This window comes from Carcharhinus amblyrhynchos, chromosome 2 (genome assembly GCF_965287045.1).
Source record: "Carcharhinus amblyrhynchos chromosome 2, sCarAmb.v2.hapA, whole genome shotgun sequence".
Taxonomy (NCBI): domain Eukaryota; kingdom Metazoa; phylum Chordata; class Chondrichthyes; order Carcharhiniformes; family Carcharhinidae; genus Carcharhinus; species Carcharhinus amblyrhynchos.
Window position 1 is genome coordinate 7908805 of NC_137325.1, and position 13127 is coordinate 7921931.

At 42.6% G+C, this 13127-nt stretch overlaps 1 protein-coding gene across 2 annotated transcripts in view; it reads right to left on the minus strand.

Moving 5' to 3' along the window:
* Nucleotides 1-13127, minus strand: part of sacm1lb (SAC1 like phosphatidylinositide phosphatase b) — a 55589-nt gene that overhangs the window by 10604 nt on the left and 31858 nt on the right. Inside the window, exons 7-13 of one of the 2 annotated variants that reach the window (XM_080201811.1) lie at nucleotides 11306-11339; nucleotides 8007-8108; nucleotides 6004-6089; nucleotides 3760-3846; nucleotides 3021-3053; nucleotides 2763-2831; nucleotides 2592-2671 (exon numbers count right to left, since the gene is read on the minus strand). In XM_080201811.1, coding sequence (XP_080057937.1) covers nucleotides 2592-2671; nucleotides 2763-2831; nucleotides 3021-3053; nucleotides 3760-3846; nucleotides 6004-6089; nucleotides 8007-8108; nucleotides 11306-11339 — 491 coding nt within the window. The remainder of the gene's footprint in view (nucleotides 1-2591; nucleotides 2672-2762; nucleotides 2832-3020; nucleotides 3054-3759; nucleotides 3847-6003; nucleotides 6090-8006; nucleotides 8109-11305; nucleotides 11340-13127) is intronic. The other variant, XM_080201819.1, reaches the window with a different exon arrangement.

The following is a 13127-nucleotide window of genomic DNA, read 5'->3' on the forward strand; positions in this document are numbered from 1 at the left end:
GGCAATTTGTACAAATGCATTAAGTAGTAAGTACAGGAAGCAGAAAAGAATAGAAAGTTATGCTGATAGGTCTAAAGGTGGGAGGATGATGGGTTTTTGATAGGAGAGGGGATTAAGGGTTATGGGGAGAGGGCGGGAAAGTGGAACTGAGCAGCGACAGATCAGCCATGATCTTATTGAATGGCGGGGCAGGCTCGAAGGGCTGGATGGCCTACTCCTGCTCCTATTTCTTATGTTCTTATATTCTTATAATGCTCAAGCTGAACATAAACATTGGCAATAACTTGTATTTATATAGCAGAATTAATATTGTTAAATGTGCCCAGGTACTGCACAGAAGCGTTATAAAACAAAATTTGACACCGAGACATAAGGAGACAGCGACCAAAGTAGTAAGTTTTAAGGGGCAACTTAAAGGAGGAAAGAGAACGAATAGGCAGAGATATTTAGGGAGGGAATTCCAGATATTTGGGACTCGGCAGCTGAAGGCATGGCCTCCAATGATGGAGCGATTAAAATAAGGAATGTTAATATCAGAATTGGAAGAGTGCAGAAAATTCTGGGGTGGCATAGTGTCTGGCACTGCTGCCTCACAGCGTCAGGGGACACAGGTTGGGTCACTGCCTTGTGTGGAGTTTGTATTGTCTCCCCATATCAGAGGGTTTCCTCCAAAGTCCAGGTTCTGGTTAGGTGGATTGGCTATGCTAATTGCCCCTTAGGGTCAGGGGGACTAGCTAAGGTAAATATATGGGGTTATGGGGACTGGGTGAGATTGCGGTCAGTGCAAATTTGATGGGCTGAATGGCCTCCTTCTGCACTGTAGGTTTCTATGATTTCATAGGGTTGAAGGGCTGGAGGAAATTTCAAAGATCAGGCCATGGGGGGATTTGAAAACAAGGATGAGAATTTTAAAAATTGAGACATTGCTTAACCAGAGGGGACAATGTAAGTCAACAAGCACAGGGGTGATAGATGAAAGGGACTTGATTCAAGGAAGGACATGGTCATCAGAGTTTTAGGTGAGCTCAAATTTATAGAAGGTAGAATATCAGCAGTCAGCAAGGATGGGTCAATTCAAGAGATAAAGCATGGATGAGGCTTTCAGTTGATGAGCTGAGGCAGAGCTGAGCGGTTTTAGAATCACAGAAACCCTACTGTGCAGAAAGAGGCCATTTGGCCCATCGAATCTGCACCGACCACTCACCCAGGCCCTACCCCAATATCTCTCTATATTTACCCGCTAGTCCTTTTAGCCTACACATCTCAGGGCACTAAGGAACAATTTTAGCGCGGCTAATCAACCTAACCCGCTCATCTTTGGACTGTGGGAGCAAACGGAGCACCCAAAGGAAACCCACGCAGACACGAGGAGAATGTGCAAACTCCGCACAGACAGTGATCCAAGCCAGGAATCGAACCCAGGTTTTATACAGTTTAGAATAGGCAGTCTTAATGACAGTGGTTAGAAAAACAATCCAGTGATGAAATGTGATACCAAGGTAGGCAACAGCCCGATTTAGCTTCTCACAGTTATCTGGGAGTGAGGTGGAGTTGATGGCGAGGGAACAAGATTTTGACAGGAAGGGATTGAACTCATTTACAAAATAGTTGTGTTGGCTTAATTTATATCGTGTTATTTCAATTTGCCTCCACCTTGCTTCTGATTTTTAGGCATAACTGGGGCCCATGTGGGACCCATAGCCTCACCTTCTCCACATGCCCCCTCCCCCAACTATCTAATCCACCTGGTTCCATCCTCTTCAGCTCTGAAGAGTCATACAGACTCGAAACGTTAGCTCTGTTCTCTCTTCACAAGTGCTTCCAGAAGTGCGGAGTTTAAGGTTTTGAAGTTTATTTATTAGCATCATTAGGCGGCTTATATTAACACTGAAATGAAGTTACTGTGAAAATCCCGCTTGGTCACCACACTCTAGCCCCTGTTCGGGTACAGGGAAGGAGAATTTAGCATGGCCAACACACCTAACCAGCACGTCTTTTGGAAGGAAATCTGAGCACCCAGAGGAAACCCACGCAGACATGGGGAGAACGTGCAGACTCCACATAGACAGTCACCCAAGCTGGGAATCGAACTCGGGTCCCTGGCGCTGAGAGAGGCGGTGCTAACCACTGTTCCGCCCATTCCAGCACTTTATTTTTAATTCAGGCTTCCAGCCTCAGAGAACCATAGAATCCCTACAGTGCAGAACAAGGCCATTTGGCCCATCAAGTCTGCACCGACCATGATCCCACCCAGGCCCTTTCCCCATAATCCCACATATTTACCCTGCTAATCCCCCAACACTAAGGGTCAATTTAGCATGGCCAATCAACCTAACCGGCACATCTTTCAACTGAGAGAGGAAACCGGAGCACCAGGGGGAAACCCACACAGACACAGGGAGAATGTGCAAACCCCACACAGACAGTGACCCTGTGCCAGAATTGAACCTGGTTCCCTGGTGCTGTGAGGCAGCAGCACTTTGGCTTTTCTTTTAGGAAACTGCAATTGCCCAAGTCAATTCTAACCATGTTCTTAAATAGAAGCAAAGGTTAATAGCACGATGCCATTATACAAGAGCATGGAAACTTACTTAACCATCCCATTGCCCAAGCTCGAAGCCATTTTGGAGAAAACCTGTTCAAGGGATTTTTCAGGACCCTTCTGGTCAACCTGTAAAAGTGTAAGTATTAAAACAGTGTGTCCAAATGACAAAGAGTTCACATTACAGTATGAAGGCACATTTGTCAAAAATAAGACATACCAAGTTAATGATCACTTGCTTCCCATAACTAATGAGCTGCGAATCAAAATGCCTTTGAAAGCCATCCATCTGAAATCAAAATTAAAATGACACTTACAATCCACTTTTGACAAACAAAACCCAGTCAAAAGCATCAATAATCTACATCGTGCACTAAAGCGCTAAAAAAAAAACTGCTCTCTATGGCTGAGGTGGTTACTGATAGGACAAGCAATATGACACAGCACGATAATACATTCTGCAAACTTCTACACTTACCATGTGGAGCACAACTTGCTGCCCAGGTACATTCTGGAGGGAGTGAAAATGCCAGTTTCTGAGCAAAAAGAAATCACTTGCCCTATTTTTAACATTTGACATCCGATCTCTTTAACACCTTAAAAATCAGCACTAGGAAGAATACTACACGTGTAACCTCACCAATTGGAAAACGAAATACTATCCAATATGTTACATTCTAGTTTTTAGTGAACACTCAATTTCTTTAAATAGTATGGTTTAATAGCAGGTTTTTGCACAGCTTGAGCTGCGTGGCTGGCGACACAAATTCTGTGATTTTTCCAAGTAACTAATGGATTTGAGACTTAATTGGCGACTGAAGTTCTGCCAAAAAAATCTGCACATTCATTGTGTTCGAAGTGAACATTGGTACAAAGGAACCAAAACAGTGGAAAATCCCAGCAGGTCTGGCAGCATCTGTAAGGAGAGGAAAGAGCTGATGTTTCGAGTCCAGATGACCCTTTGTCAAAGCGCAAACTTTGACAAAGGTTCATCTGTACTCGAAACGTCAGCTCTTTTCCCTCCTTACAGTTGCTGCCAGACCTGCTGAAATTTTCCAGCATTTTCTCTTTTGCTTTCAGGTTCCAGCACCTGCAGTCATTTGCTTTTATTGGTACAAAGGAAACCTGCAGAGACACACTCACTAGCACAGTAAACTCTTCTCTAACTGTATGACAACAGGCTCCTTACGGAAACTTGTGTTTTCAAATGTACTCACATGGTTCATGGATTTACTGATCTGAGGCTTTGGTTTGTATCTCAGGTTTGGCCTTTGTGACCAGAAAAAGGGAATTGATCCTCGAGTCTTGAAAACAAGGGTGGGGGAGGAAGAGAAAGAGAAATTTATTCAACATCTGGCAGCCTTTAACTATCCCCTTCTACAGTACTGAGGAACAAAGAACAAAGAAAATTACAGCACAGGAATAGGGCCTTTGGCCCTCCAAGCCTGCTCAGCTGGACTAAAGCCCCCTACCCTTCTGAGAACCATATCCCTCTATTCCCATCCTATTCATGTATTTGTCAATACGCCCCTTAAAAGTCACTATCGTATCTGCTTCTACTACCCCACCTGGCACCCACCACCCTCTGTGTATAAAGCTTGTTTTGTACATCTCCTTTAAACCTTGCCCCTCTCACCTTAAGCCTTTGAGTAATTGACTCTTCCACCCTGGGAAAAAGCTTCTGACTATCCACTGTCTCTATGCCCCTCAATCTTGTAGACTTCTGTCAGGTTGCCCCTCAACGTCCGTCGTTCCAGTGAGAATAAATCAAGTTTCTCACAGCTGATGCCCTCCATGCCAGGCAACATCCTGGTAAATCTTTTCTGTATTCTCAGCTTCAAGTATTTTTACTGGTAAACATACTAAAATGATTTATTAAAAATCATAAATGAAACAGCTCTCAAGCATCAACTATATTCCTTTATTTCCCATCATCCATTACACCTTTTAATGAACGTAAATAATGGGAAAAATTAGTGGTTTTTCTCAGTAAACAATCTTTCTTTCCAGATCCACATCGACTCAATGTCAGAGTCAGCGTCTGACTCTAAGAGTCAGCCCCACGCACCAGAACAAACTAGTTACCTGGAGTTCAGCGACAAATTAAATTTATATCATATCTTTAAAGTGCCTCACAGGAGCATCTAAAGAGAATTTGACATCAAGTCAAATGAGGTATTAAGAGGTTTTGAGCAACTTAATTGGGCACCGTGTACTGTACCCACAACACTTATACTACAAACCAAGTTCCAACTCTCCACCACCCTCTCTTGAACCCATGACCACTATTCTTGCTGCCTGCCAAAGCCATCATGCACATTTCTGTAACTTCCAGATTTGACAGTTCTAACATGCTCCTGGGCAGCTTTCCAATCTTCCAAAAACTTCAGTTCATCCTGAATGCTACTACCTGCATCCATTTCTGCAACCAGTTGCCTTTCAGCCATCACCTCTCTGCGTGCTAACATACATTGGTTTCCCAGTCCCCAACACATTAGATTCTCAGCCTGGTGTTTAAATCCCTTTGTGGCCTCCCTGTCTTCTGCATTGCACCCTTCCTAGAACTTTGCAATTCTACAACTCTGGCCCCTTACACATTCCCCACTCTCTTCACCCCATTTTCACTGGCTGTGACTTGAGCAGTCTAAGCCACGCGCTCTGGAATTTTCCCTCTAAACCTCTCTGGTTCGCCAACTCCCTCGTCTTTTTAGAAAGCTTTGTTAAAGCCCACCTCTCAGATCACAATTTTAGTTATCCACCCCTAATATTTTCTAGGACTTGACAGCCATTTGATTATAAATTTGAGGAAAAGAACCCTTCCCCTTTAAAAAGCTGCCTATTAAATGCAAGCTATTGTCTCACTATACCTCACAATTTGTAATAAAACAGTGGCTGTGGTTGCAATCTCCTGAACTCCTAGAATCATACAGTGCAGAAAGAGGCCCTTCAGCCCATCGAGTCTGCACTGAACACAATCCCATCCCCATATCCCTACATATTATACCCACTAATCCCTCTAACCTACGCATCCCTGGACATTAAGAGGCAATTTCTTTGCATGGCCAATCAACCTAACCCGCACATCTTTGGACTGTGGGAGGAAACCAGAGTACCCAGAGGAAACCCATGCAGACACGAGGAGAATGTGCAAACTCCACACAGACAGTGACCCGAGCCAGGAATCGAACCCAGGACCCTGGAGCTGTGAAGCAGCAGTGCTAACCACTGTGCTACCATGCCGCCCGCACGCTGTGGCCCTCGCTTTCCTCCTTTAAGCCTCCTCAAAACCCATCTTTTTGCCAAAACCTTTGGTCATCCCTCTCCACCTGTCCATTTATAGGCCAAGTGTTAATTTTCCATTGCCATTTGGGAAGTTTGATAGAATGATTTTCATTTTAAAACACTGATGAAATCCAAGTTTTGCTGTCACATAAACTCAACAGACAGTGGCAGTGACATACCTGTACAAATGATGCCTTATAACCATTGTATTGTACTATTTGCTCCGTCTCTACAAAGTTTGCAGCATGTCCTTCAGAGTCAATACCTGATAAAGTTCAAACGTGAAACTCTATTACAAACTCGTGCTTAAAATTAATTATCCAATTTAAATTGCTAGTTATGCTTCTCAACTAAATTGACAACTTACATGAAGATCTAACCTCTAATAATTCTTATTTTCTCCAATGCATCTCATTTCAATTTGCTAAATGACCTGAAAAGGGGAGACAAAACAGGAATAGAAAAGCCTACGCTGGTCCAAGAGCAATTGGAAAAAGTACCAAGTTGACAACCGGGAACTTAAACGCAAATGTAATAACTGGTCACACAGATGGGAGTGTAATTCATGTAGCAAATGTAGGTCTCTCTACAGACTGAGCAACAATGGTACACATCTTCGGTCAATGAATCTTGCTGTACAGAAATTGGAATCCTAAACTTAGCTGTAGATATAAACTTAAGCACCATTCAGAGAACAAATCACAAAGTTCATATGAAAGGACTGATTTACAAAAAATTGAGGAAAAATTGTTTCATGGCCGTGCACAATTTGCACTGAAATACATGACCAATACTCGTTAACATTCTCCATGGCAATACCTCTACCAGAGTCCACCAACCAGCATACTTTTCTCATACAGCATACATTTGTTGGATTTGTTATTTTGTGAAATGTCCTGGTGAGTGCAAGACAAGAAGCTTCAATAGAAAATGCCTTTTTTCCCCCAGCGGTAGTTGACTTTCCTTCCTCATACATGCACTGATTCCTGGTGAGAAAACCTGGCCTTAGGACTAACCAACTGCTTGTGTTTGGTTGTAGCAAGCTAGGGGATTTTCACAGTGACTTCATTGCAATGTTAATGTAAGCCTACTTATGACTAATAAATAAACTTTAACTTTAAACTGGAACTCAAGAGCACAAACCTACACTGCTAACTTAATATTGCATAGTACAATGGTAACCAACACTCGCTTGAAACAAAATCGTGAAACACATATGAGGGATTCTTTATGGTGGAACTTAACTCATCCATTCAAGAAAACAAAATGTAAATGTTTCACTTTCCAATTTATAATCGAGCCTGTATCTCATGTTAAGATTAATAGGCACTGTTGGGATTGCTACAGAAAAATCTAGACCCTGATTTTGTCCCTTCAGCTAAGGGGTGGATCTTAAATGAAGCAAAAAAAAAAGCACCTCGACAAATGGAGGCAGTGGCATCATGCTATTGTCACTGGACTAGTATTCAAGAGACCAAGGGTAATGTTCTTGGGATCCAGGTACGAATCCCTTCACAGCATATGAATTCACTACAAATCTGGAATTAAAAGTCTGACAACGACCATGAAATCAATGTCGATCGTCGCAAAAACCTATCTGGTTTGGTAATGCTCCTTTAGGGAAGAAAATCTGCCATCCTTATCCGGTCTACATGTGACTCCAGATCCACAGCAATAAGGTTGACTCTTAAATGCCCCTTCAAGGCATGGATTTAGCCTATTACTAGGGATAGGGAATTAGGGATGGGAAATAAGTGTTGACCGAACCATTGACATCCACATCCCATAAAAGAATTTAAAAAACCCAGGTTTCTTTTTCCTCGTCCAGACCTAGATCAATCTTCACCAGCTTAAGCCCATGCATTTTGTTCCACTGCACCTTTTAAAGTACCTCATCAATACCAGTGAACACCTTCTAACCTTAGAAAAGATTCCCTCTCAGCCAATTTCCTTTTGGGACAAAAGACCCCAATTTGCTTCCTTTATTCCTTGTAACGCTATGCAGTGACACCAAGGATCAACATCATGGTCCTTTCAGCACTTGTCACAGAGCCGGAAAGTTTCTCTTATGTCTCGGTGATCAAAAACAAACAAACACCGAGGTGTGTTTTGAAAGACGTCATACAGATAAAAATACAATATCTCTTAGCTAACTGATCACCGGCAAGATCTATCTACTTACCTCTGACATAGTATCGGACTCCCGCCCTGAAACAACTCCTCCTGGAGAGGATCGTCCAGTCAAAATATTTTCCATTGATGCTGCAACGTTTCACAGCCAAGACTGAGATCAGAAATGGATGGTTAAGGAAATATAAATGAATATTTCATTTTCCGATTAGGCACTGATTTCTGGAATTAGCATTGAGTTCAACAACTTCAGACCAGGAACTCTTTTATTTAAAGTCCCCCATTAACCCCAGGGCCCCTTTTAACCATTCCCAGATACCTCATTAACTCAACCATTGCAGCACTGCTCTTAGAGCACACATTACCTCCACCATTGACCTCCAAGTGAAACACAAAATCCCAACTTTACATCATCACACACACTTCATATTCCCCTACTGGGCAAGCTCTGGTAGTTTTGATTTGATTTATTGTCACATGTATTAGCATACAGTGAAAAGTATTGTTTCACGCACGCTATACAAAGCATACCGTTCATAGAGAAGGAAAGGAGAGAGTGCTGAACGTAGTGTTACAGTCATAGCTAGGGTGTAGAGAAAGAACAACTTAATGCGAGGTAGGTCCATTCAAAAGTCTGACAGCAGCAGGGAAGCTGTTCTTGACTCGGTTGGCGCGTGACCTCAGACTTGCGTATCTTTTTCCTGATGGAAGAAGTTGGAAGAGAGAATGTCCGAGGTGCATGGGGTCCTTAATTATGCTGGCTGCTTTGCTGAGGCAGCAGGAAGTGTAAACAGAGTTAATGTACGGGAGGGTGGTTTGCGTGATGGATTGGACTACGTTCATGGCCTTTTGTAGCTTCTTACGGTTTTGGGCAGAGCAGGAGCCATACCAAGCTGTGATACAACCAGAAAGAGTGTTTTCCAGGGTGCATCTGTAAAAGGTGGTGAGAGTCAAAATGGTGACAAAACACAACATCTCAAAGCACTCCTATCACCATTGGAAACATTCAAGTCTCTAATGTGCAGTTGTTATTAATCAGAGATAATGAGCAGAGGGTACAGCCTCAACATTCTGATTAAAAAAAGGGATGAGACAAAGGTTTAGTGCACCATTCTACACAGTTTCTTATTGCTGCGCTTTTTCACCGTGATATGATTTCTCTGGGACACTCTCAAAATGAAAAAGCTTCAAGTGAGTTATCAGTACTTCAAACAAAGAGACTTCATGATGCGCTCTCCAAATAAAACTGGTGACAAAAGACCTCAATCTGTCAGGTTTCCCCTTCTTGAATACTGGTTCCACTGAAATGTTCCAGGGATCAATATTCCACTTCAAAAAAAAATTAAAAAGTAAATCTCTTCTGAAATTACATGCTGGGCAACCCAATAAATCCTTGAAGCACCATACAACATGTGAGGAAGCTAATCTGGGTTATAAGAAGCTTTTATAAGTTTAAGGTGGCTTGTTGTTAAGAATCATGCAGTTACAACTTGATTAAAAATTCTTTTTCCGTTTTAATGACCATTACAGATTAAATTAGTTAGTTGATAGAAATGAAACGTGGAAGCATTAACTACTAGCAGTGCTTTGTTAACTGGCCTATGGTTAAAGAAAGTTGTACAAACTGATCCAATTAATCTCTTTTGCCTTGTTACCAGTCCCAGGAAGGGTACTTGTGACAACAGAAATCTGCAATGGCCATTAGACTAAAAAATTATGATGACTTTAATTTTAAAAAAAGCACATCAGTGGTTAGCATGGCTGTTTCACAGGGCCAGGGACCCGGGTTCAATTCCCGGCTTGGGTCCAAACTGTGTGGAGTTTGTACGTTCTCCCTGTGTCTGCGTGCGTTTCCTCCGGGTGCTCCGATTTCCTCCCATAGTGTGTTGGGTTAGGTGGATTGACCTTAGTATCGGGGGATTATTCAGGTAAATATGTGGGGTTACTGGGATAGAATGGGATTGTTGCCAGTGCAGGCTCGGTGGGACAAATGGCGTCCTTCTGCACCGCACGGATTCTGTGATTCTAAATCAGGATGCAAAAGAGAGAAAGGCAAGATAAAGAGTGTTGGTACCCATTAATGTCATTTTCAATCTGTCAGCCAAATAGAGGCAGCTGTGTGTGGAGTAGCAGTAATAGGATATCTCCTCCGATGTGACATCAATTCAGGGGCATTCACAAGGAATCAGCTCTTCAATAAAATCTCCATCCAATAAGTCAGCACAGACTCTGCAGTGACTGCCACTTCACATTCTGAAATAGCTGCAATTTCTTTCCCCAATTAGGAGGCGTATAAGACAGTAACGTATAAATACACACAGTAAACATGACAGCTAAGAGAAGGGAAATGACAGAAAGGGAGACAGTTAAGCAGCATAGAAACTCTACATGGCCCATTGAGTCTGCAATCCCACCCAGGCCCTATCCCCATCGCTCCACATATTTACGCCACTAATCCCTTTTAACCTACACATCCCAGGATACTAAGGAGCAATTTAGCATGGCCAATCAACCTACCCCGCACATCTTTAGATTGAGAGAAGAAACTGGAGCACCCGGCGGAAACCCACGCAGACACAGGGAGAACATGCAAACTCCACACAGTGACCCAAGCTGGGAATCAAACCCAGTCGCTGGCGCTGTGAGGCAGCAGTGCTAATCACTGTGCCACCGTGCTGTCCCATTAGGGACATTAGGAATGCAAGCACCATTAATTTTAAATTTTAGAACCTACACTAAACAATACAAGAAATGAAGCTCTGACGAACAGTAACAGCAAAGAAAAGTTACCTGAGGCTGATATACTGCTGATAGAAGCAGTAGTACTAGGATACAGATATATACTAATATATATATACACAATATTATACTATTATGTAGACATTACAACATAATTATTGTTGTGGCACAGATGTGACACAACAGAAAGATGCATCTCATTTGGTTTTTAGAACGTTCCTCCATTCCCACCACTCCATTAACTTTGTTGCTCGGATAGATATAAAAGATCCCATGGCACAGGAGCAGGGAATTTATCCCCAGTGTCCTGGCCAATATTTATCCCCAGTCAACATCACAAAAAACACACGATCCATCCATTACCTTGCTGTTTGTGGGATCTTGCTGTGTGCAAACTGGCTGCCGCATTTCTGACATTGCAACAGTGACTACGCCTTCTTCACTGGCTGTAAAGCATTCCGAACTAGCCCATGGTTATGAAGTACTATACAGATGAAAGTTGTTTTACAAACAAGGCCACATCGCTTACAATCACCAGTTAAAGCTTTGACCAGGCATTTTGATTTATAATTGCTATAACCACCACTCCAATACCAGCCTGAAAAAGGATACAGCCATGAATCACTGGAACAGCAAACCTATGAAGCTGTTGGGGAGAAAAATAACAATAAATGCACTCAGCTGGGAACGTGTTAGGCCTGGGCAGATCATATCAATATCTGTTAGCTGGCAACTGGGAGTACAATACTTTGAACACGGCATGACAATTTTTAAAAACAAAAATGGTGGCCAGTGTTCAATAAGGGGAGATGTTAAGACATATTCTCTGTGTAAGATAAAGGGGACAAAATGTGTGGAAATTAGGAGCATGTGGGCACTCGAAACAATTGATGTGTCCTGCACAATATTCCAGTAGAAATAATGAGATTATTGAAACATCACCAACGGATGGTGCCCTAAGTGGGATGAGTCTCAACAAAGCAACATCCTTTCTTCAACGTATCAGGATTTAATCATAGAATCCCTACAGGGCAGAAGGAGGCCCTTTGGCCCATTGAGCTTGCACTGGCAGCAATCCCAACCAGGCCCCATCCCCGTAACCTCACATATTTACCCTGCTAATCCCCCAACACTAAAGGGCAATTTCGCCTGGCCTATTAACCTTAACTTTGAACTAAATTGCTGATAATCATTTAAGGTGCACAATACAAACGCTGTGATCTTCAGGTAATTTTCCAACCAATCTGTTGTAACAAAACATTTACATTCTTACAAGTGTGTCAGAAAAATATTTAGTTACTCATTGGAACATAAGGAGATTCCAACGCCACACTTGATATTTTATTGCATAACTCAATCGGAGCATCTTGCTGCCACTGTGTTCTTTCTGCAAAGATTCAGTAATGGACCCGCAGGGAGAATGCAAAAATTTGAATAGCGGAAGTAATATAAATGCTAACAGCTCTGTCCTAAGCCCACAAGTTGAGAATGACATTAAGGGAAAGTGGGTACAACAGTTCATCTTGATTCACTTGGTTCCCATTTCTAATGCTGGCTAGATCATTTCACTGCCATGTCCACTTTTACCCGGTGTTAGCTCAACAATACACTGCTCATCTCAATCGTCCCAGCCTCACACATGAAAAGACTGTAAATACAGTGTATTGAAGCATTTATTTATTGTATTTACTGCTTTAAGAATTCTGAGGGTGTGGTGAAAAGGCATTTGTGGACCAGCCTGCTTTAATTATCAAGGGGCCACACGGTGAAGCCTTCCATTGTTTGCTGGAGCAGAGAGAGAGAGCTAAGATTTTACCTGTTAAAAACCTGTTTAAAATAAGTTTAAAGCACTTTACTCTTTGTAGAACTGTTTAAAGCATTTATTTATTGTATTTACTGCTTTAAGAATTCTGAGGGTGTGGTGAAAAGGCATTTGTGGACCAGCCTGCTTTAAATCAGCGCCAGGTTTAAAAGGAGGCCTGGTGTAGACAGCGGGCAGCGGAGTGAGTGGGAAGCAGAGTGAGTTAATAGGGCTTAATATCAAAAAGGGCTTGAAGGAAAAAGGCCAGGTGAGTTTGTTTGAAAAAAAACAAACTACTACAGCAAGAAACAAGGAAAAAAATTTTTTCCCCATAAAAAATTACAGTGAATAATGGAGGGGCATGTGATGTGTGGTTTCTGTATGATGTGGGAACTGGTGGACCCCAGGGTCCTTCCCAGTGACCATGTCTGCAGTAAGTGCAGGTTGCTGGAGGAGCTCCAGCTCAAGGTGGATGAGCTGGCCTCTGAGCTACAGACACTGAGGCTCATCAGGGGGAGAGAGGGTGCCCCTAGACTGGCTAAATCTAAGGGTCAGGGACAAAAGGGGGCTGCTGGGAGGAGGAAGGGGGGTGAGGAGCGGAGGCCTCAGCCTCTTAATCTGCATAACAGGTTT